The sequence below is a fragment of the Bos mutus genome, chromosome 3 (genome assembly GCF_027580195.1).
Source record: "Bos mutus isolate GX-2022 chromosome 3, NWIPB_WYAK_1.1, whole genome shotgun sequence".
NCBI lineage: Eukaryota > Metazoa > Chordata > Mammalia > Artiodactyla > Bovidae > Bos > Bos mutus.
Window position 1 is genome coordinate 109325883 of NC_091619.1, and position 23199 is coordinate 109349081.

The window sequence follows — 23199 nt, forward strand, 5'->3', positions numbered from 1 at the left end:
TGGCACCACGACAGTCTTTGGAGACTCAGTCTTCTCTCTTGTTGCTCCAGCAACTTCATAATATATCTCTGATTTCCAGAAATCACACATAACACTTCTGCCTACATTTCATCTCATCCACCAGAACTAAGTCACATTTTTTGGGTGGTCATGTGCCAATCTGAAAAGGGGAGTTCTATTACAAAGAGGGGAAGGAGGAAATATATATTTGATACCAACTGGAAATTCCTGTCTTAGGGAGGGATGGATAACACAGAACTGAGGATGCCCTCCCAACGGAAGGAGACAAGAGAACTTGAAGTCCAGGAGGAGTTGCTCCAGATGAACTCCACTTTCTGTAGGGCTGCTTACCCCAAGTCTTCAGTTCCTGCCTCCCACTTCTCCATCCGTGGCTTAATACTGAAAGAAGATCTTTTGGCCTTAGCTGCCTGAAAGCTTAACAGCCATTAACCATGTGATATCTGTGCCGGCAAAGTTCATTCACTCTGGGCCATGTTACTAGAAACAGGGAAGTGACAGGAAAAGGGGGTAAGAATATTGATTTGAGTCACTTACCACATGACCTTAAATAAGGTCCTTAATCACACTGAACCTTAATTTCTACAGTTGTAGCAGCTCTATTTACCACAGGTTATTGTGAGTGACATTTGATAATAAATGTGATGTATACAGTGTTGTGTCTGTTCCAGCATAAGCACTAAATGATTAGTTGTTGCTGTTGTTCCATCCCTAAGTCGTGTATAACTCTTTGCAGCCCCATGAGCTGCAGCACACCAGGCTTCCCTGTCCTTCACCATCTCCCAGAGTTTGCTCAAGCTCATGTCCATTGAGTCGGTGATGCCATCCAACTGTTCATCCTCTGTCGTCCCCTTCTCCTCCTGTCTTCAATCTTTCCCAACATGAGGGTCTTTTCCAATGAGTCAGCTCTTTGAATCAGGTGGCCAAAATATTGGAGTTTCAGCTTCAGCATCAGTCCTTCCAGTGAGTATTCAGGGTTGATTTCCTTTAGGATGGACTAGTTTGACTTCCTTGCTGTCCAAGGGACTCTCAAGAGTCATCTCCACCACCACAGTTCGAAAGCATCAGTTCTTTGGTGCTCAGCCTTCTTTATGGCCAACTCTCCCATCTGTACATGACTACTGGAAAAACCATAGCTTTGACTGTATGGATTTTTGTCTGCAAAGTGAGGTCTCTGCTTTCGAATACACTGTCTAGGTTTGTCATAGCTTTACTTCCAAGGAGCAAGTGCCTTTTGTTTTTATTTTATTAAGTATTTCAGGAACCCACAATTTTGCTACTCCTCACTTAAACCACACATGGACTATCATTAGTTTTTAAATTTGCAAATACAGAATGTTCTGAGGAAAGAGTCTGAGGGGGTTGTGACTTGAAAATGTATCAGATGAGAATTAGTTGCAGAGTCCAGGGATGTAAAATGTCAGATGTCACTTATCTGATGTTCTGAACTGAGGTGGCTATCTTGCTCTCATATATCCTGTTAATAAACTCTTTCATTGTAACTATGAGTTAATGTCTACATGCAAAATGCATGGGGGAGGTGCCGTGTCTGTCTTCCTCACTGATGTATCCTTAAGAATAAGATTCTGTGATTGTATGCTGAATGGAGGGGAGAGTTGGTTGGAAGACGTGGGATCTTCAGTCCCTTCCCAGACTTCAGGATCCCAATTCTTGAGTCCCAGTTGCCACCACTCTGCAGCCATTTCTGGAATTCTCCGAGAGATGAGCAGAGTCAGGGAGTACAATGTGTTGGAAAGACTCTGGGCTTTGGCTCCAGCCCTCCCTTAAGTTTCCTCCTAAAGAATTTCTTAGGGAAAAAAAAATCCACAGAGGCTTATGAGAATCTGATTCTTAGACATGCCAGGATGGGGACTGGGGCAGTGGCTCTAGCTGTGTCGCAATGCAGCTCAATACAACTTAACAAGTGTTTTTGATAAGCACCGTGTGCCAGGCACCACACCAGATGCTGTTCTGCATGCATTTTTCCCTTTTTTAAAAATGAATACTTATTTTCATTAAAGTTAAACACACCCATTTTAAAAGCCAGATAATGCTATTCACAACAGCCAAAACACGGAGACAACCTGAATGTGCATCGCCAGATGAGTGGGCAAAGAAGACGTAGCACATGCGCACAGAGGCATATCAGCCATGGAAAAGATCAAAATAATGCCATTTGCGTCTACCTGGATGCAACCAGAGATTATCATACTAAGTGAAACAAGTCAGAAAGAGAAAGACAAATACTAGATGATATCATTTATGTGTGGAGTCTGAGGTATGGCGCAAATGAACCTATCTGGGAAGCAGAAACAGACTCACAGACATAGAAATCAGACTTGTGGTCGCCAGCAGAGGAGGTAGGTGGGGGAAGAAAGTATTGCAAGTTTGGGATTAGCAGACAAAAACAATTATACGTAGGATGGATAAACAACAAGGCCCTACTGAATAACACAGGGAACTATGTTCAATATTCTGTGATGAACCATAATGGAAAAGAATATTAAAAAGGAACGTCTAAATGTGTATAACTGAGTCACTTTGCTGTACTACAGAGATCAGCATAATGTTGCAAATCACTGTGTGTTAGTGCTCAGTCGTGTCCATCTCTTTGTGACCCCATAGACTATAGCCTGCCAAGCTCCTCATCCATAGCATTCTGCAGGCAAGAATACTGGAGGAGATAGCCATTCTCTTCTCCAGGGGATCCTCCTGACCCAGGGGTCTTCCGCATTGCAGGCAGATTCTTTACTGTCTGAGCCACCAGGGAATCGCCCCAACTATACTTCAATACAAAAAAAAAAAAAGACAAATAGTGTTCAAAGAATCATAAACAAGGCCGTGATCCCCACACCACCATCCATACGTAACTGCTGCTCATAGGTAACTCAACGTTCCTGGAGCTTTCTTTATTCTGGAGTTTGCTTCCAGATTTCCAGAGAATTATGGGAATTCCACTATCTCTCAAGTCATCCGTTTGGGATATTACCTACTGATTTCATACGATGACAAAAAGATGCAGCTCTTTTCACACCCCCTTCTTCACCTCCATCCTCCCACTATAGTTATCACACTAATTTTGGTTAAATCCATATTTGGGTTTTTTATTATGATGATCAGGTAAATATTGTTCACTGCTGAGTTAATAACAATTGTTTCATTTCTTATTTGAATTTATAGCTAAATCTTCCCTCCCCTACAAACCGCTATAAAACAGTTCTCAATACAATTTTCCACACAGTCAACTCTGCCAGAATGATCAGTCATTTTCTTCTTCTCCAGCCCCTCACGGCACCCACCCCTGCCACCACCACCAACACACCTCTTATCTGAGGCCTCTAATTCCCTGCTCTAATCTGGGCTGGCAATGGTGTGGCTTTCCAGGTTTTGCTTCATGGTTCTTGAGCTAAGATCTTCTTCTTTCATCCTCCCAGGAATTTCCTCAGCCTCCCTCCCACTGAGGGCCACGTCTTCTGTCCTGGTTGACCCACTTGTCTTATGGGGCACATGGCTTCCTGGCAAAGGTTCAAGGAGGTCCTGACAAAGGTTCAAGGTTTTGAGGTTCTGCATATCTGAAGACACCGTCATTCTACCTCCACGGATGAGAGTCTAGTTTTCCATTAGAAGTCATTTCCAAGTGAGAGTGGACGTGTGGACACGGGGGGGCGAAGGAGAGGGCGGGACGCACTGAGAGAGCAGTGTTGGCGTGTACACACCGTATGTGCAGAATGGCGAGTGGGAAGCTGCCGTGTAACACAGGGAGCTCAGCTTGGCCTCTGTGATGACCCAGAGGGGTGGGACTTGGTGGGGTGAGTAGGAGGGAGGCTTAAGGGGAGGGGATATATGTATACATATAGCTGATTCACTTTGTCGTACAGCAGAAACTGATACAACATTGTGAAGCAATTCGACTCCAATATTTTTTAAAGTGTAAAATTCAGTGACAAAAAAAAAAAAAAGAAAATCAAAGTGGTGACAGCTCTGTCCCAGGCTCTTCTAGGTTCCTAGCAGAATGTTACTGCTGAGAAATATGAGGCCATTCTCATTTATGAACATTTGTATGTGAGTAGGATTTTCTGAAAACCCTAGGATTTTTGTCTTTATCCTTGATAGGCTGAAATTTCACAATGATGTGGCTTGATGTAGATCTTTTTCATTCATTTTGCTGAGCACAAGTCTGGGCGATTCAATCTGGGGAATTTTCTTTTGTATTCCTATTGGTACTTCCCTCCCCTCTCTTTACATTGGTCTGCCTAGAACTCCTGTTAGCCAGGTACTTGGTCTCCTGGACTGGGCTTCTCATTTTCTTACCTTTTATCTCCTATAATCCGTCACTGTATGTTTTAAAAATTCTCCTTTCCGGAAGATCTCTTTCATGCTAGCTTCCAACCCTTTCCACTGAAAAAATTAAATCAGCTATCACTGTTTTAATTTCAGAAGCACTTTCTTGTTCCGATTTTTAAAAATAATCATATGGCATATTGTCTTATTTTTAAAATATACTGTCTTCTCTTATCTCCCCGAGAATGCTATGCTTTTTCCTTTTAGTTCTTTTTACATTTTTTGGTGAGGGGTGGCTTGTGGGGTCTGAGTCCCCTGACGAGGGACTGAACCAGGGCCATGGCAGTGAAATCCCAGAATTCTAACCACTAGGCAACCAGGGAACTCCCTTACCTTTGTCTTTCTTGGTGGAGATTATTTGTTTCTATTAAACATAAAGACCTTAAAAGTTGATTGGAAGCTCTTTGTGAAAGAGCATAATCACAGGGTAATTTTCACTGGTACCTCTAAGTGCCTATGGGGCATTTCAGTTTCTCCAGAGAAGTCTCCAAACCCCTGCCTCTTGGGTAAAGTGCAGCTGCTGGCTTTGGCTGTGGCTATGTCTTTCACCTAATGCCCATCTTCTATCTGTGCTCTCATCTCCACAATCCTTATGCATGCTCTGTATGTTTCTCCAGAAAAAGTGCCTCCTGTCTCCTATAGAACTGTCTGTGGCCCCTGGCTTTGTGGGGCCAGGATAGGAGATACCTCTTATTATGTATCAGCCCCTTGCTTTCATCTCTGTTCAGGCTCAGCAGCGGGAAATGGTTTGCTTCTTGTTGATTGGATCTTTCGCTTCTCCGCTAAGGCATTCACCATTACTCTACCCTACTTCTGCCTCTGCACATAGCAGATACAATTGCTGGCTTCTCTTTGTTTCATTGAGAATGGAGTTGGTATAAATGTTCTTAGTCTCCTTGTTATTACTGTTATTTAGTCGCTGAGTGGTGCCTGGAAAAGAAATTGACTTCCAGGAACCCAGGAAGGAAGGTCAGCTGTGTCACACAGTGAAGGCAAGAGAAATGCTCTTGTGAATCCTGGACTTCAGCCCATCCTGAGACATTGGTGACTTGCATATCCTTAGCCTCTCACTGCAATCGGGACTGGGCTCCTAACGTCCCCCAGACCTGGCCTCACTGACCTCAGCCAAGGAGAGGCCAAGCTCTCGGGTGAGTATTAGGACTGGTAACAGGGCAACTTAGGACTGACAATGTTGGTCCATCTGCATGTACGTGGATCAATTTTTGAACCCAAGAGGTGGAGGTCCTTACATTAACCCTCTATTTAATTTCATCTTATGATGGTTTGCCAAAGAATAGTTCATTTCATAGACCATCCCTGATCAGTGATGGCTGCCTGGACCACCACAGGGAGAATGGTCCTGTGGCTTTGTCCAGGCTCAGAGGAACAGCCTAATGGTACCTGCCAAGGGTATAGAATAGGAGAGTTAAAGTATATGCGTGTCACTGACTCAGGACCCCTCCTCTTCTCAGATTTGTGCCTTCCATCCACGTGATCCATATGCTTTCAGCGTTCCTATCCAAGTCACTGATAACAGCTCATTGAGAATGATCCAGGGACATTGCCATGAGGGGCAGTTCTGAGACTGACCTCTAGTTCAGCATTGATCTACAATCATCAGATATCATCTTGTCTATCACGATATTCAGGATTACTTTTAGAACTGATTTTCAGGACACATTTTCCCATCTCGTATCCAAGAGAGCCTTTTCTGTAAGTAGTCACCTGGACAGGGCACAGCAAGATGCCCTTCTTCTTCATCCATTCCTGAGATGCTTAAACTGGGCTGTTGAGAAGTGAGTGGATCACACACAAAAGAATAGGTAAGCCCTCAAGTGTACGGTCCCTGGGGTCCCTCATTTACAGAGAAGCATTTGGAGGATGGTAGCCCGTGTCCTCAGTAAACTTTGAGTCTCCCGGGGTGGGTGGCAGGGGAAGGAGCAGTGATAATTACACGGAGCATTACAGAAAATAAACAGGCACACTCTATGTCAAGCAGCTCATACTTTTATCAGAAAATACAAACTTTCTAAAATTAAGTGTCTTACTTCTATTTTACCAACAACAACAAAAACAAAAATCACTCATGTTAGCTAAATACAGATGCATGCGTGGATGAGCAAGTGAGTATGAATCCCAGGGGGGAGCGTGTGGTCCGCAGTTTGCGTGAGGGCGGACTGTGTGCGTGTATGAGTGTTGGTCCATAGATGCATCTGGCCTTGCTGTTTTCTGTCTGTGACCTGGTCGGAACCTTGGCTTTCCAAACTTCATACCAAGCTGCTGCAGAATCCAGAATTCCAGAGCCATTAGCCCTGCTCCAGGGGCTAAGGTGGGAGGAGGGAGGTAAGGAGGAGATCTAAAAATTTATGCCATTCCCACTGGAGGAAAAGTAGGGGCTGTTCATCAGGGACCCACCGGACGTTGAGCCAAACCTGGAGGAGGAAGAAAAGGACATCGTGATGGGACTTCCCTGGTGGTCCAGTGGTTAAGACACCCTCCCAGTGAAGGGGCTCGGGTTCAATCCCTGGCCAAGGAGCCAGAGCACACGTGCCGCCACTAAGTTTCCATGCCACAACTAAGGAGCCTACGTGTGGCAATGAAGATTCTGCCTGCGTGTCGCAACTAAGACCCAGCGCGGCCAAATACATTTTTAAAAACTCAGAAGAGAAAAAAGGCATTGTGACAGAATTCCTGATGTTGGTGGTGATATTAGGCAAAGTAATATGTTAATGTGGGGGCTGTCAAAGACTGGGAAGATCATGACAGGCTTAGAAACTGAAAGCTTTAGCAGTAATACAAAAAGCTTTGGCTCTGAGAAAATAAAATATTGAAATGATATTATTGGAAGACAACAAAGAGCTCCTTCTGCCACTCCCTTAGGTCAGGAAGGCCCTGGCAGCCTGTAGGGACTCTGTCCAGCCTATGCTCTCTCCGTATCCAGGTCCACAGACTAGGAAGCCTCTCTGGATTGGCGCACCTTTCCTGTGGGCCTATAGCCCCTTTACCTGCCTTAGAGGATCTTGTGTGTCCCTCAAGAAATTTCACAACATCAGAGAACTCAGACCCACGTCCCAGGGTGAGATTTCAGAATCCGACCACCCCAGGGCTCCTGATCCCCTTCTCAGCACCAGGTTCAATCAGGCCCTGCATTTCAACCCCAATCTGGCAAGAAAGCACGGAGGCACCCCTGACTGCCCGCAGCGTTGCTAGACCCTCAGGGAAGGAAGAGCCGAGAAGACCTGAGCCTCGACCTCCAAGAACAGAAATACATACTCTTCTGCCTTTTCTCCTGGCACACTGCTAGTCATACTTTGGAAGAGAGTTCGAAAGCCATCTTCTCTGTGAAGCCTTCGCTGACCTCTCCAGATGGAATCATTTACTCACACTTCTGGTATCCTATTGCAATTTCTTTCCCCATCTGCTAGGATACTTTGAATGAATGGAACAGAGCTCAAGACAAATCACAGCAGAGCAAATGGCTAGATTTAGTCTAATCCAGGGATTCTCAGTCGCTTTTCAGCTGGGCAGATGCATATTACAGAAGATGCTCATGACGTTCATGACGCCCTCCCATGAACTGATGAATCAAAAAAGGAGCGGGGGCGGGGGTGGGGGTGGGGCAGAAGAGGAGAGAAACGACGGGGGCAAACCGGCGCATTAATCTGTAACGCCTCAGCTGGCGCCGGTATCCGTCGCTCACAGCGAGCAGCCGTGGGCAACCGAGGATTTGGGGTATCCGCATCTCTTCTCCGCATCTCTTCTCACTAAAATAGACACTGTCTACACATTCTACACTCAGCACTCAGTCAAGGATCTGGCACGAGGTAGGGTGCCGGATAAGCGTAACCTCGTTTCTTTTTCTCTTTTTCAAAAATCATATTGGAAAAGAAATTATTGGAAGTGATGCTACTATAAGGATACTCTGAATTCCACTCTGGTTTGTAAAATAAAGGCCATAACCCATATTTGAGTATTTAATAATTACCAGCAATAAATTAGTTATAACACACCTCGTATCTGTTGCCACACCCCACACATCTGAGACCTTCCGGTTGAAAAGCTCTGATGGGGTCAGCGGCCAAGGGCATGCTCTGGACAGGACGTACCCTAGAGAGCCCGGAAAAGGGCTAATCCATGTGGACTATAGTTATTCAGGAGTGCTTGCTGGAGGAAGGGGAGGAGCTTGAACTGCCTCTCGAGCACGGTTGAAAGGTCTTGGTTTGCCTGGGACAGTTTCTCCACTGGTATTCCCAGTGCAATTATTATTTGCATTCTTTTGACTCTTAAGCTTATTACTGCTTGAAAGATATATTGTATGGTGATCCTGGACTTAGCAGAGGTCAGGAAGGGCTCCCCTCCTCCTTCCCTGAGAACACTGAGGCCACCTGCTCCTTCCTATCCCATCATATATAGTTTGGTCTCTTGGTCTCTTCTTTGCTCCTGAATCAGAGGAAACACTGACCCTCCTTGCTCCCAAACTAAACTCTCTCCACCTAGGCCCTTGTACCCCTCCCTGCCCAGGACAGCGTCTTCTGGACCTTATTCCATCCAGCACGACTAGTAACCCCCAACACCACCCCTGAGCCCAGGGCTCCCTCTGCCCCACCCTGTGGTGCCCAGGTTTTCTTGCCATACGGTCATCCCTCCATCTCTTCCTCTGGCTCCCTCCACTTCACACTCTCCTGTTTTCCTCCCGTCTCTTAGATCCTTTGCTTGTGCCTTCCCATCTCCACAACCTCTCTACATGTTGGGAGGCCCAGGGTTCGGTCCTTGGGCTTCTCTTCTTCTCTCTGTACATGTGCTCCTGGGCGATCTTGTCCCACCCCATGTGTCTAAACATCATCTATATGCTAATGATCCCCAAATTTATATTATCAGCCACCACTTCTCCCCTGAGCCTCAGACTCAGACACCCACCTGCCCATCGACAGCTCCACTCCTGTATCTAATGGGCATCTCAAATTTCACATAAGCAGAGCTTCCCTGGTGGTTCAGTGGAGCCACTGGCTGTGAACTACTGAAGCCCGTGCACTTAGAGTCTGTGCTGTGCAACAAGAGAAGCTCCCACAATGAGAAACCTGTGCACCACAACAGACAGTAGCCCTGCTCGCCGCAACCAGAGAAAAAGCCCACGCAGCAGTGAAGACCCAGCACAGCCAAAAACAAAGACATACATAAATAAAACTATTTTTAAAAATTTCACATATGCAAAAACCAAATTCTTGATCAAGGGGCCCGTGCTCTCATCATCTGGACTTTGGTACTGCCACTTATCCAGACACTCAAGTCAAAAACCTACAAATCAATGCTACTTGCTCACTATCATGTGTAAAAGAAATAGTGGGAAGTTGCTAAATAACAAAGGGAGCCCAGCCTGGAGCTCTGTGATGACCTAGAGGGGTGAGATGAGGGAAGGAGAGGGAAGAGAGGGAGGGAAGGGATGTAGATATATATACATATGTAGACATATATATATATATAAAGACACATATATATATAAGTATGACTGATTCGTGTTGTTATACAGCGGAAACCAACACAAAATTGTAAAGCAATTTTCCACCAATTAAAAATAAATAAAATAGCACAGTTAAAACAAACAGAACTAGGAATCACACTTGACTTCTCTCTTCCTTATTCTACATCCAACCATCAAGTCCCATCAATTCTACCAAGAAAATAAACATTTCAGATTTTTCTCGCCTCCTTTCCAGGGTTACTGCCTCATCTACGCCTCCAGCACCTCTTGCTTGGGCAGCTATAAAGGCGCCCAGCCTGGTCCCCTCCATCAGCTCTTACTCCACAGCCCTCTCTTTGTACACTGGCCCATGTCATCTTCTTACACAGAGAATTAGAGCACTCGTGGCCACCCACATCTCTTTCCTACCTGGCCTCGCAGACCCTCTCTAGTCTGGGCCAGCCCCTACTCTGATTTCAAATCCGCCCCCCTCTCTCCCCCACCAAGTGTGCTCCAGCTGCATTTCCCATCTCATGGCCACTGCACTTTCTATCCTTTCTGCCCAGAGTGCTTATCAACTATATATGCACATGGTTCATTCTCTCGTTTCACTCAGATCTCCCCCTTTTCCCTGCACCTGGCATGTATGATGCTTGTTTATTTCTGCATTGTCTATTGATCTTCCTGGAATGACAGAAGGAAACTCGCTGGTCTTGTTCACTGCAGTAACCCATGCCTAGAGCCAGCCAGGCACACGCAGGAGGCCACAGATAGTTTTTTGAATAAATGAACCATCCCTTTGAGGGATGTAGGCCTGCACTCCTCGCCTCACCTTTCTGACCCCACTTTCTTTCCAGCCTACCTCTCAGCCACCCCTCCAGCCTGCTGACCGCTGTACCTCCCTTTTCTCTCCTTTGCCCACAATGTCCCCAGCTGGCCCCCAGCTCCTGCCCGCTTCTAAGGCTGCTCCTTCCTCAGTCTCCTCCCTTTCCTGTCTCTCTGAAGACAGCTCGAGACCAGGGCTCCACCCTCCCTCTTTCTGCTCCCCACCAGTGCTTCCCAAGAGCTGACCAACGAGACCGTGGGACCACGCCACCCTTCAGCATGGCCGGTTCTGCAGCAAGTCTCTCTTCCCCTGAGCCCAGAGTTACAGCACGGAAGGGGCATCTGCCAGCCTACAGGTGGGCTGTCTGCCCTCTTCAATCTCATCTACTCTCACCTCTCTTACAGACCCTGTAGTCACCTCTCATCCCCCATCTCTCTCCCCTCTGGCCCATCAATTCATTCCAGCATTCACAGCTCTGCATCGGACTCCCAGGCCTACCAGTCAGAGCTTTTAATAATCCAAGTCTGGCCTTCCTTTTCTTATTTTCCATCTCATGCAAGGGGTAAATCTCATACCTCAGCCGGGTGCCTTTATTCCCCAGGTCTCAAGTCTGCCATGCGACCTCCCACGCGAGGGCCTGAGTCTCCAGGTTGCTGCCCCCTGCCCATCCTCCAGCCCTCACTGCCCACCCAGCAGGGACCTTCCCTCTGTCCCTGGGCCACTTTGATGGCACTTTGTCATGGCACTAACATCACTGTGCCCCCTCCTCGTCCATTCTCATCTCTGAAGGAACGAGCCATGTCCTATTCATCGACGGGCCCCACAGGCTAAGTTCATCATCACTACGTGCGTCGACCGACACAGCGCTTCCCCAGGTGTGATGGTGGAACACACCGTGAAATGAGAAAAGGGGAGGAGAAAAGGGATGGAAGGATGGAAGGAAGGGAGGGAGAGAAGGGAGGGAGGCCAGAGGGGAGGGGAGGGCGGAGGGGAAGAATAAGAAGAAAGAAGAGGTCACAGTCATGGGTTTCATGTTCAACTGGCACTATTGACCATCACCTTTTTGAATGTTCTCCATGCACCCTGGTAAATTAAGTAATCTGTGAATTCCAGCAGTTGAGAAATCTTTTTATCTTTGTTTCTACCTTTCTTATTCCAAACAGATGTGACTATGGAAACCTCTTTCCAGGATTTATCCTCTACAACAAGAGTTCAGGGGGAACACTGATTGAAAGCATCAGAGTCCGGGAAACACCCGTTGACCTGACAGGGAGGGGGAGGAAGGGAATCCTTGTCAGGCTGGGGAGTCTGGCCCCAACTCCGTAAAGGGAAGTTCTTAAAGTGGGGCACAGATTCCCTGCACACGGGGATGCACGTTCTCCGGGGGGCGCCCAGGACTGGAGTCTCAGGACTGACCTGGGCCCACCTGCCTCACAGAAGTGAAGGTTTGGTGGGCGGAAATGAGCAGCTGTGTTGTGTTAAAACAACAAACACAAATTTCATACTGACTGGCATGTAGTTTCTGTGGAATTGTCAGAGAAAAAGGTTGAGTTTGTGTTGGCTCTTGGCTGCTAAGACCCTCTCCTCTGCTGTTTGGGGTAGTTTGGGGGGAAAGTGAGAGCAGTCCGATAAGCTATGGGAGAAGCTTCAACAGGGCCACTTGCGAACTCACGGGCTGTTGGAGAGATGAGCCTGCCAAGCAGTTCCGGACGCGGTAAGTTGGGGAAAGAGCTGTAAGGAGATTACCTGGCCATAGCCTGCTGGACACCAGGCAAATGGGGAAGGGCATATGCGTCCAGTTCCAGCGCCTGCCGCCTGCTGTGGAGACACAGCTGCCTTTCTGCACCAGACTGAGGACTCCGGCCCCAGCCTGGGCCCCAAAGGGGGCCCACCAGGCTCACCTCCACACCTGCTCCGTCCAGCACACACACAGCCTCTGAACACAGGCCTGGGGTCTCCCCTCCTCCCCGCCAGGGAACATACGTAACAAGGAAGCCCAGTGGGGCCCAGAGCGCCACCTCCCCTCTCCAGCAGCTTTCGGGAAGGCAGGTGGGCTTCCGGCACGGGCTGAGGACTCACCCGTATGCCGGGGGGAAGAGGTACTGCGGCCCATCTCCTGCCATGGGGGAAGGGTCTCGGGGGTTGCTGGCCAGCTTCTGAGGTGTCCTCTGAGGGTACGGATAGTTGGGCTGGACGAAGGGGATGTAGCTCATCAGGGGGGTGTAGGAAGAGCGGAAAATCTGTTGTCCCATCTGCTGGGGGTTGTATGGCGTCACCTGCAGGGCCGAGAGGAGAGAGGCGCTGAGTGCAGCAGAGCCTGCTGCCTCTAAACATCACAGTCCCCCAGCCCTGACCCAAACCCCAGGTCCCACCCCTCAGCCCCTGTGGCCCCTCAGTCACTGTGGGGCACACAGAAGACACTGTGTTAGACTGGGAAAAGCACAGGGCTCAGCTTCTTTATGGGAGACCAGCAAGGTATTTAATTTATCCGAGCCTCAGTTTCCTGATCCATAAAATGGGCAAACACTATGTCCATTAGTATGGGGACTGAGTCAGTTGATATAAGTAGAGAGACTGGCGCATAACCAATGAATATCATTTCCATTATTGTTTCTCTCCCCTGTCTCCTAACTTTCCCTGAGTCAATAACATCTCAGAAGCCCCTGGTTCCTTGTCGTTTACAATCTCAGTCAAGGCTGTGGAGATGTGCACATCCCTGGCTTCTAGCTCAGGATCTCAACAGACCCCCAAGCCTGAGACAGCCCTGCCCAGTGGAAATTCTCATGATGGATGATGGAAATCTTCTGGGTCTCCACTGGGTACAACCCAATATGGTACCCAGCAGACATAAATGTGGCTACTGAGCACTTGAAATGGGGCTAGTGGGGCTGAATTTTAAATGTTAGTTAATTTTAGTTGGTTTCAACGTAAATAGCCACACATGGCTGCTGGTTACATTAGTGGACAGTGTGAGTGCAAGAGAAATGCCAAAGAGGGAAAATGGGATTCAGCTCAAACCCTAGAGAAAAGTAGGAACTCACTGGGTTCCTGAGACCACCAGGATCAGACTCACCAAGAAGCAGGGCTCCCACTGTCTTCTTGGCAAGGCAGGGGCCCCATCTGTCTCATTTACTGATTTATCCTCAGCCCTAAGCCTGTGCCTGTCACATAGCAGCTGCTCAATAAACATGTGTTAAGTGAATAAGTAAAAAAAGTAAAGAAGGAAAGAGGAGGTGGATGGAGGAAAGAAAAGACCAATGTCCACTTGAATACCTAAAATGATGGGGAGCTCTTTACACTGCGAGCACTGTATTCTACCACTGACAGCTCCAAATGTCTTATGTGGAGCTGATATCCATCTTCCTGAGCGTTTTGGTCAAAACCAGGGAAATTCTTGGATTTCCACTTTCACAGCCAGAGTGGGGTCCAAGCTGCTCATCTGTTCAGCATACTGACTGCCTGCTCTCACCCTGCACACCCTTATCCAATTTAAAAAGATGATAAAGCCTAGTGGTCATTAAGTGATAATAAAGGTGTGCCAGGCCCTTCATGTGGATTCTCTCATTTAAACTCCGAACAGCCCCCGTGAGGTAGGACCATTAGGATTCCCATTTTAGGTACGAGGAAACCGAAGCTCAGAGAAATTAAGTAACTTGCTTAGTAAGTGTTTCAAGTGTCCGAGTTTTGTCAGAGTCCCCGAGTCCCTCGACTCCACCACTATACTCGCTCCTTCTAGAAGTCTGGGCCCATCCTTCCTGGCCCTCCCCATCCTTCCCCCAGTGAACAGATAGGATCCAGTGACGCTGGATGTGGGTGCCAAGCCCCCAAGAGGATGAGCTGAAGGTCATAAAGTGCTAAGAGCTCACAGAGAGAACCCAGGAAGGGACCTCCCAGGACAGACGCCCAAGGGTTGGCGCAGCAGAAAAAAACAAAACAAAACTGGTTTTTCCAATGTAGGGGGTGGGAGTCCCAGATCTGGACTTGAGAGGAAACAGACATGAAAAAGAAGATGTGGGTCTTAGAGCTGACACAAGCTTCACTCAAAACCGTACCCTAGCTACATGTCACTGATAAAAACCATAAACCAGAGCTGTGTAGAGGGCTCGGGAACCATTTCCAAGACACACTCTTTGCTGACAAAAGCAATGATACAGCAGTGTGCCCAGCATGCCACATTCATATAAAAATGCCTATACAGACAGATATCACCAGAAGGACACCTAAGAAACCAGTCACAGTGAGTGCCTCTAAGGTGATGAAAATCTTATACCAGATTTCTAACGTTACTGGTTCAGATATATGCACATACATAACTTTGTCTAAAAGCATTTGCTGAGGAGCTAGGTGGACAGAATCACTGCTCGTGGGGTGGAGGGGATGAGATGGGGATTCTGTGAGCCTAACTGCCTCCCCTCGCGACTTCATCTGAGGATGCAAAGCTCCTACTGCTGAAAGAGCAGCCCTGGCCCACGTGATAAAGGGACCCATACTTATAGTCCCTTCTCTATCTTCTAGAACATTCTAACATCCTTCAGGGCAGAGGTGCAGCTTGAAGAGAAAGGGTAGGGCTACCTGGGGAGAGAGGAGAGGCCGAGGAGTCCGTGGGTTTGAGGGTGGGCTCTGTTCACCTGGGTGTGTGTGCTGCGGGGGGCAGTGTGCAAGCCAGACTGAGAATGTAGCCTGTTCTCAGCTCTTCTCCTCACACCCCACCCTCATCCAAGATACTCAGACTCTCTGGAAGTGCTCTTTTGTGTTGCCTGTGTGTGCTCAGGCCCACGCACATCCAGCCCAGTGGCATGTATGTATATAAACACATCTTTATTTGTGTCTGGGTGTGTGTTTGTATTTTCATTTCTGATGCTTGATTTTTTAAAAGATCTTTTTGATGTGGGCCATTTTAAAAGTCTTTATTGATTTTGTTACCATATTGTGTCTGTTTGTGTTTTGTTTTTTTTTTTTTTTTGGCCACAAGGCACATGAAATCTTAGCTCCCGGACCGGGAATTGAACCCACATCCCCTGCATTGGAAGATGAAGTCTTAACCACCAGATTGCCAGGGAAGTCCCTCTGCTGTTTACTTTGATACTATATTTTTATGAATCTGTGTACAAGAGGCAGTAAGCCACAGTTACTGGGAACATGGGCCCTGAAGCCAGCTGGCTCAAGGTCAAACCCCAACCTGCCATTGTGTTACTGTCAAGCAGATGTCGACCCCCAACCTACCCATGGGAGTAGGGGGTTCAGATTTAGCTAACAAAAATAGGTAACACCCAGTTAAATTTGAATTTAAGATAACAGTAAAATATTTTTAGTTTAAGTATGGTCCATGCAGTATTTGGGACACAACTCTACTAAAATTTTATTCACCATTTACCTGGATTTAAATTTAACTAAAGCACTAGACCATTCAGGTATGACCTAAATCAAATCCCTTATGATTATACAGTGGAAAGGAGAAATATATTTAAGGGACTAGATCTGATAGAGTGCCTGATGAACTATGGACAGAGGTTCCTGACATTGTACAGGAGACAGGGATCAAGACCATCCCCAAGAAAAAGAAATGTAAAAAAGCAAAATGGCTGTCTGAGGAGGCCTTTACAAATAGCTGTGAAAAGAAGAGAAGTGGAAAGCAAAGGACAAAAGGAAAGATATAAGCATCTGAATGCAGAGTTCCAAAGAATAGCAAGGAGAGATAAGAAAGCCTTCTTCAGCAATCAATGCAAAGAAATAGAGGAAAACAACAGAATGGGAAAGACTAGAGATCTCTTCAAGAAAATTAGAGATACCAAGGGAACATTTCATGCAAAGATGGGCTCGATAAAGGACAGAAATGGTATGGACCTAACAGAAGCAGAAGATATTAAGAAGAGGTGTCATGAATACACAGAACTATTCAAAAAAGATCTTCATGACCCAGATAATCACGATGGTGTGATCACTCACCTAGAGCCAGACATCCTGGAATGTAAAGTCAAGTGGGCCTTAGAAAGCATCACTACGAACAAAGCTGGTGGAGGTGATGGAATTCCAGTGGAGCTATTTCAAATCCTGAAAGATGATGCTGTGAAAGTGCTGCACTCAATATGCCAGCAAATTTGGAAAACTCAGCAGTGGCCACAGGACTGGAAAAGGTCAGTTTTCATTCTACTCCCAAAGAAAGGCAATTTCAAAGAATGCTCAAACTACCACACAATTGCACTCATCTCACACGGTAGTAAAGTAATGCTTACAATTCTCCAAGCCAGGCTTCAGCAATACATGAACCATGAACTTCCAGATGTTCAAGCTGGTTTTAGAAAAGGCAGAGGAACCAGAGATCAAATTGCTAACATCCGCTGGACCATGGAAAAAGCAAGAGAGTTCCAGAGAAACATCTATTTCTGCTTTATCGACTATGCCAAAGCCTTTGACTGTGTGGATCACAATAAGCTGTGGAAAATTCTGAAAGAGATGGGAATACCAGACCACCTGACCTGCCTCTTGAGAAACCTATATGCAGGTCAGGAAGCAACAGTTTGAACTGGACATGGAATAACAGACTGGTTCCAAATAGGAAAAGGAGTACGTCACCCTGCTTATTTAACTTCTATGCAGAGTACATCATGAGAAACGCTGGGCTGGAAGAAGCACAAGCGGAAATCAAGATTTCCGGGAGAAATATCAATAACCTCAGATATGCAGATGACACCACCCTTATGGCAGAAAGTGAAGAAGAACTAAAGAGCCTCTTGATGAAAGTGAAAGAGGAGAGTGAAAAAGTTGGCTTAAAGCTCAACATTCAGAAAACGAAGATCATGGCATCTGGTCCCATCACTTCATGGGAAATAGATTGGGAAAAAAGTGGAAACAGTGTCAGACTTTATTTTTGGGGGCTCCCAAATCACTGCAGATGGTGATTGCAGCCATGAAATTAAAAGACGCTTACTCCTTGGAAGGAAAGTTATGACCAACCTAGACAGCATATTCAAAAGCAGAGACATTACTTTGCCAACAAAGGTCTGTCTAGTCAAGGCTATGGTTTTTCCTGTGGTCATGTATGGATGTGAGAGTTGGACTGTGAAGAAAGCTGAGTGCCGAAGAATTGATGCTTTTGAACTGTGGTGTTGGAGAAGACTCTTGAGAGTCCCTTGGACTGCAAGGAGATCCAACCAGTCCATTCTAAAGGAGATCAGCCCTGGGTGTTTATTGGAAGGAATGATGCTAAAGCTGAAACTCCAGTACTTTGGCCACCTCATGCGAAGAGTTGACTCATTGGAAAAGACCCTGATGCTGGGAGGGATTGGGGGCAGGAGGAGAAGGGGACAACAGAGGATAAGATGGCTGAATGGCATCACTGACTCAATGGACGTGAGTTTGAGTGAACTCCGGGAGTTTTGGACAGGGGGGCCTGGCGAGCTGCAATTCATGCGGTTGCAAAGAGTCGGACACGACTGAGCGACTGAACTGAACTGAAGTGTCTTGTATTTTAACTGAGGAAACCATGGGAGGGCTATGACTCCCAGCCCAAGTGAGGCTGGGCCAGGCCGTGTGATCTGCTCTGACAGATGGTGGGCAAACATGACCACATCCCAGCTCTGAGCCCTCCCACACTCCCCCCATCCAGCATGGCAAGCGCAAAAGCAATCTTCAGCCTGGGCCCAGAGTGTGACAATTAAAAAAGCTTGAACCCAACCCTGGTGCCACTCAGTCAACCTGTAGACCTTTGGGTAAAAATTAAACATTGCATTGCTTAAAGCCTCTGAGACATTGAGGCTGTTTGTTGCCACAGCAAAAGCTAACTTAGGTGTTAACTTCATAACCTCAGGCAAATTATTTCATCTTTCTGTGTCTCCATTTCCTCATCTTGACTCTACCTCGTAGGGTGGTTCTGAGGATTAAACGAATGCAGATAAGACCCGTAGAGAAGGGCCTGGCGCACAGTAAGGGCGCTGTAAGTGCCAGCCAGCATTGTCTCCTGGGGACCATGCATTTTGATACTTGTGTCTGTACTCTGGGGTCAAAGCGTGGCTGGTGACCAGCTGGACAAAGACAGGGGGACAGACATCCTTCTGACCTGAAGGCCTCCATGGGCTGGGACAGAGGTGAGGAGGTCATCGACTCACCTGTCTGGAGTAACACCCCAGCTGGGGTGCAGGGTCTGCTGGTAGGGCATCCTGGCTGCCCGCTGAGGGTACAGGCCCTAGGGAGAGAAAGGAGGGACTCAGTGCCATGGGGTGATAGGCTCCCTGCCAGAGAATGGCAGCCACTCAACTCAGCTTCCAGCTCCCTCGCCTGGATCTCCAGACATAGAAGAGTCCATCCCACCACACTGCTGGCCAGACCCCCTGCCCCGCCCCCCCCACCACACCCCCCAGTTGCTTAGTCCAGCTGGAGTCAGGTTGAGCTGGCATGCCTCACACCACACAGGGAGCTCCTGGTTAGCAGGATTCACAGCCTTTTGATTGAATATGTAAGACATGAGCTTTAGGGACCTGCTGTCTTTTGAAATCCAGATCTGCTCCTTAGACTGTGTGACCTTGGGCAAATCACTTCACCTCTCTGAGCCTCTTTTCCCTTGTCTCTGAAATTATGTGTGTTTAAGCCTGCAAAGCCTGTGAAGGCAGCCAGATTATCTCTGTTGGTGTCTATGCCCCTTTTCTAAGTGCCCTTCGCCAAACCCCATTCCTGCCCCAAGGCGTGAGGTGCCTGAGGCCATCTGTGTCGAGTGTGCTAGGTTGCCTCATGTTTATTTAAACACACTGGCGTGTGCTTCCATCTGTGTCTGCAGCCACGTGTTTCTGTGTACAAACGTGTGACTGTGAACCCAATGTGTTAGTCTGGGTCTCTGTTGCTGGGTGTCTACCTGCACACATGTATACCTGTGTCTGTACCTGATGATAAAGACTGTTGTGAAGATACATGAGCTAATCCATCTAAAGGGCCCAGAATAGCACCCAGCATGTAGTAAGGATTCTGCCAGTGCTAGGTACTCTTACCATCTCTCACTGTCTCCCCCCATCCCCACTGCTCCCGCCACTTGAAGAAGCTGCCTGGCAGCTCAGCCCAGCCATAAGTAGAAATTTTATTCACAACTCTGTCCAGAGTGGCCTAGGGTGTCCCTGTGCGTGCGCGTGCGTGCACACACACACACACACACACACACACATACACACACAGAGCAGAACTGCTGCTGTGGGTGGGGTCGGCTCATGACTCATCCAGGCCCAGGCTGCCCCTACCTGCCAATCCAGAGTTAATCCATAAGATTCGGCTCAAAACCCAAAGCACCCCTCAGACCAGAATATGTCTTTCCAGAAGATTCCACACCAGAGATGCTGCCTCCATCATGCACTCAGCTGAGCCAGTCATCAAAGCGCTGATGGCTGACCTGCCCTTGATGACTTCCTCGGAGCCCCTGGACTGCTCATAAAAGGCTCCAAATCCCTGATGTGGGGTTCTGGGGAAGGCCCCCGCCCCAGCTCTCCTAGGGTGCACATCCTCTCAGGGCCTTCCTTGCTCTCTGCTCCCATGCACCTGTGCTTGACCGTGGTCGGGCCTCCCCCACATCCACCAATCCCTCCATCGCTTGAATCCAGTGCACGGGCTTGCCTTTTCTTCAAGCTCTAAGGCCCAGGGCAGCCCCACTTACCCCCACAACCAGCCTGTGAGCCCGGGCATGGTCTGAACTGGGACAGGGAAGTCAGCCGATGGGGCTGCCCTGCCTGTGGCCAGGCCTCAGTGGGCTCCAAGGCCACATTCTAAGCGCCTCTCTTCTGTTTTACCACCTCCCCATCAGCGCTCTGCTTTCCACAGCCAACTCTCCTGGGCCGCCGTCCTCCCCACACCTCCCTGGACGAGGCGACCCTTAGGATATGTGAGCCGCTCATCCCTGCTCCATCGTGGGGTGGGTTTTCAGGAGATGATGCCGTATTCATCAGCATGAGCCGCCCTCAATGACTTGAAGGGGATTTCTAGTTGTTCAAATTGCAATTCTGTGAAATCACAAGCAAAGGGAAATACACATCCATTCTTCTTTAATTGAGGCTGTGACCTCTTTGCATGTGCCCGCCCTCCTTAATTGGGAGCAGAGTTCCTTGTGCCAAGCAGCTGGGATTCTCTGTGGAGTCGTGGGTGCTGGGGACTTAGTCTTCCACAGCTCTTCGTCCGTGCACTGCAAAGCTCTGAGTAAACTGGATTCGGGACCTCATCTTTATTCCTAACGTCAAGCAGGAAAAAGAGACTGGGATGGACTGTTCCCTGTCTCTCCTGTGTGCCTCCTCAAGGTCTGCAGACCTCCCTGACCCCCTGTACCAGGAAGACCAGGGCTGAATAACAATAAGAACCAACATCTGTATCATACTTGAGATTTTACAAAGCCCTTTCCTATCCATGGACTCAATTAACCTTACACTTGACTCAAGTATTTGCTGCCGCTGTAATTATTATGAGGCCATTTCATAGGTGAGGAGACCAGGGCTCAGAACATTTGGCTAACTTGCCCAAGGCCACACAGCTCAAAAGTAGCACAATTTCCTTAAATCCAATTCTGATGATTCTAAAACCTGCCTTCTTTTTACCACATCAGACCCCTTGATCAGCTGTCTTGAAGCTGGTTGGTATCATGAAATCATGAGAAGCTGGGAAAAGGTAAGTCACGCTGTCTGTTGTTGCCCCTTGGGAGGGTCGGCGTGTGCAGGTGACTTCGGTTGGGCTCAGTCAGTGCCTGAACTGCTGCATGGAAGCAAGGGACCCTACCAGCCAGGGCCTTTCTGCCCAGAGGCCCAGGAAGCTCAGAGTCAGCCCTGTGATGCAAACACCAGCATCTCTGAAGACAAAGGACATTCATGCTAGAAGAATACTTCCAGATCTCACCCACGCCAAAAGTCAAGTCAGAAGAAGTTAACATAGAGAGAGAGACTGTCCCCTCTTTACAAAACAAACCACTGCAAATTAGCTCTACATGGCGAGCCCCTTGAGTGAGTGCATTTGAGAGTGAATCAATTTACACTAAATAAAATTATGCAGTTGTTTCTCTCTCAGAGGTGGGGGCACACCATGCTGGCCTTGGATTTGTCCCTGACTCATACTGGACTCCGAGCTTCCTAGTCACCTTGGAATCCCCAGCCTGCAGTCAGTGTGAAGCAAGGAGTTTTTTTTTTTTTAATTATTTAAATGAGAAAATAAATAAATACAAATGAGTACATCAGGGAGTAGGTGATAAATGACTCAGTGATGAGTGTGCAAGGGTGGAGGAACTTCAGTGAAGGAGCTGGTGAACCAATGAGCATGTGAACAGGGTATTTCTCCAGGAAAGCACATCGTAGATTCAGGATGGATGCACCTGGGGTTTTCCCATGGATCACGCTTCCTTACACCGTCTCACCTCAAAGGTGGGGCTTGAGAAAGAGGGTGGCCACTGGCTCTCTTTAGCAAACCAAAAGAAGACTTGAAACCAAAACTTTGGAGAGAAAGAGAGAGACCGTGCTAAACCCCTTTACTTCAGTTCCTGTTTTAAGAATCAGGGGCTAAGTCCAGCGGGCCAGCTCAGAGGGGCTTCACATGGAGTAGAGAAGACCCACCTCTCATGCAGGATGTTAAGCCTGCTGCTGTCGAGGAGAAGGAAATACCACTGGGAGCCCCGGGGCAGTGGAAGGGGGAAGGGCACGGGGCAGGACTAGAAGATCTTCAGGTTGGTTTTCCTTCTCTCTTTGCCCTCCCTGGGCTCGGCTAGGCCGGGCTGGGGCAGCAGGCTCCCAGGGGCCTGGCCCTTCTGTACACCTGCACGCCATTCTGGCAAGCAGCCAGGGAGGGGCGAGAAGACTGAGAAATCTTAGGCACTGAGCACCTGTCCTGGAGCAATGGAGCACTACCTAGAGGGACTATTTAAGCTCTTGGTTCGGACTATGGTTTAAATCAGAATGGACATTTATTTGATTTTTTTTGCATCTCTCTACCCAGTGGGTGGCAGCTCTTACAGGAGATTAAGTTAAATAGACGAACTAAAGGAACTACATTTTCCCAGAGTAAATAAGTTGTGTGAGTAAAACTGCCAGCCTTGCAAGTATTTCCCCCACCCCTTTGTGTCTGACGCCTCTTAGCTCTGAGTCCAAGACCAAGACTGTGTGCCAAGCCACCTCGGCCGGTAGAAGCTAAGATTGCTAGGTTGTAGCTGAAATGAAACAGCCGCATAATTTGTCATCTGCAGCGGGATGCTCGAGAGTGAAAGGGAGTACAATGAATAACTGTGCTGGAACAAAAGACCGAAATGGGGACTGTCCCAGGTAATCTAGGACACATGTCATCCGACTACAAAGCGAGTCCCAGGAGCTGGTGGGAAACAAGGACTGTGTCGTCGGTCAGTCTTCCCTAGGAGCTCAAGTACTTCACAGCCCAGGATTAGCCAGGTGGCTCTGAAAGACACAGCACAGAGTGAACTGGAATCCATTCAAAGGAAAATAAGAAATATGCACACGTGTGTGTGTGTGTGCATGCCTGCGCACGTGTATCCGGCAGTTGGTCTGATGGGGCCCCTATGAAGAAATTAACTAACGAGTCCACGGCTCTTTGTGAATGA

General features: G+C 47.9%; 1 protein-coding gene across 1 annotated transcript in view; it reads right to left on the reverse strand.

Moving 5' to 3' along the window:
* Positions 1-6715: 6715 nt before the first annotated feature.
* C3H1orf94 (chromosome 3 C1orf94 homolog) overlaps positions 6716-23199 on the reverse strand; it is a 41206-nt gene continuing 24722 nt past the window's right edge. Inside the window, 4 exon segments of the mRNA XM_070365331.1 lie at positions 6716-6791; positions 12723-12919; positions 18749-18771; positions 18774-18825. Of these exon segments, the coding sequence (XP_070221432.1) occupies positions 6716-6791; positions 12723-12919; positions 18749-18771; positions 18774-18825 (348 nt within the window).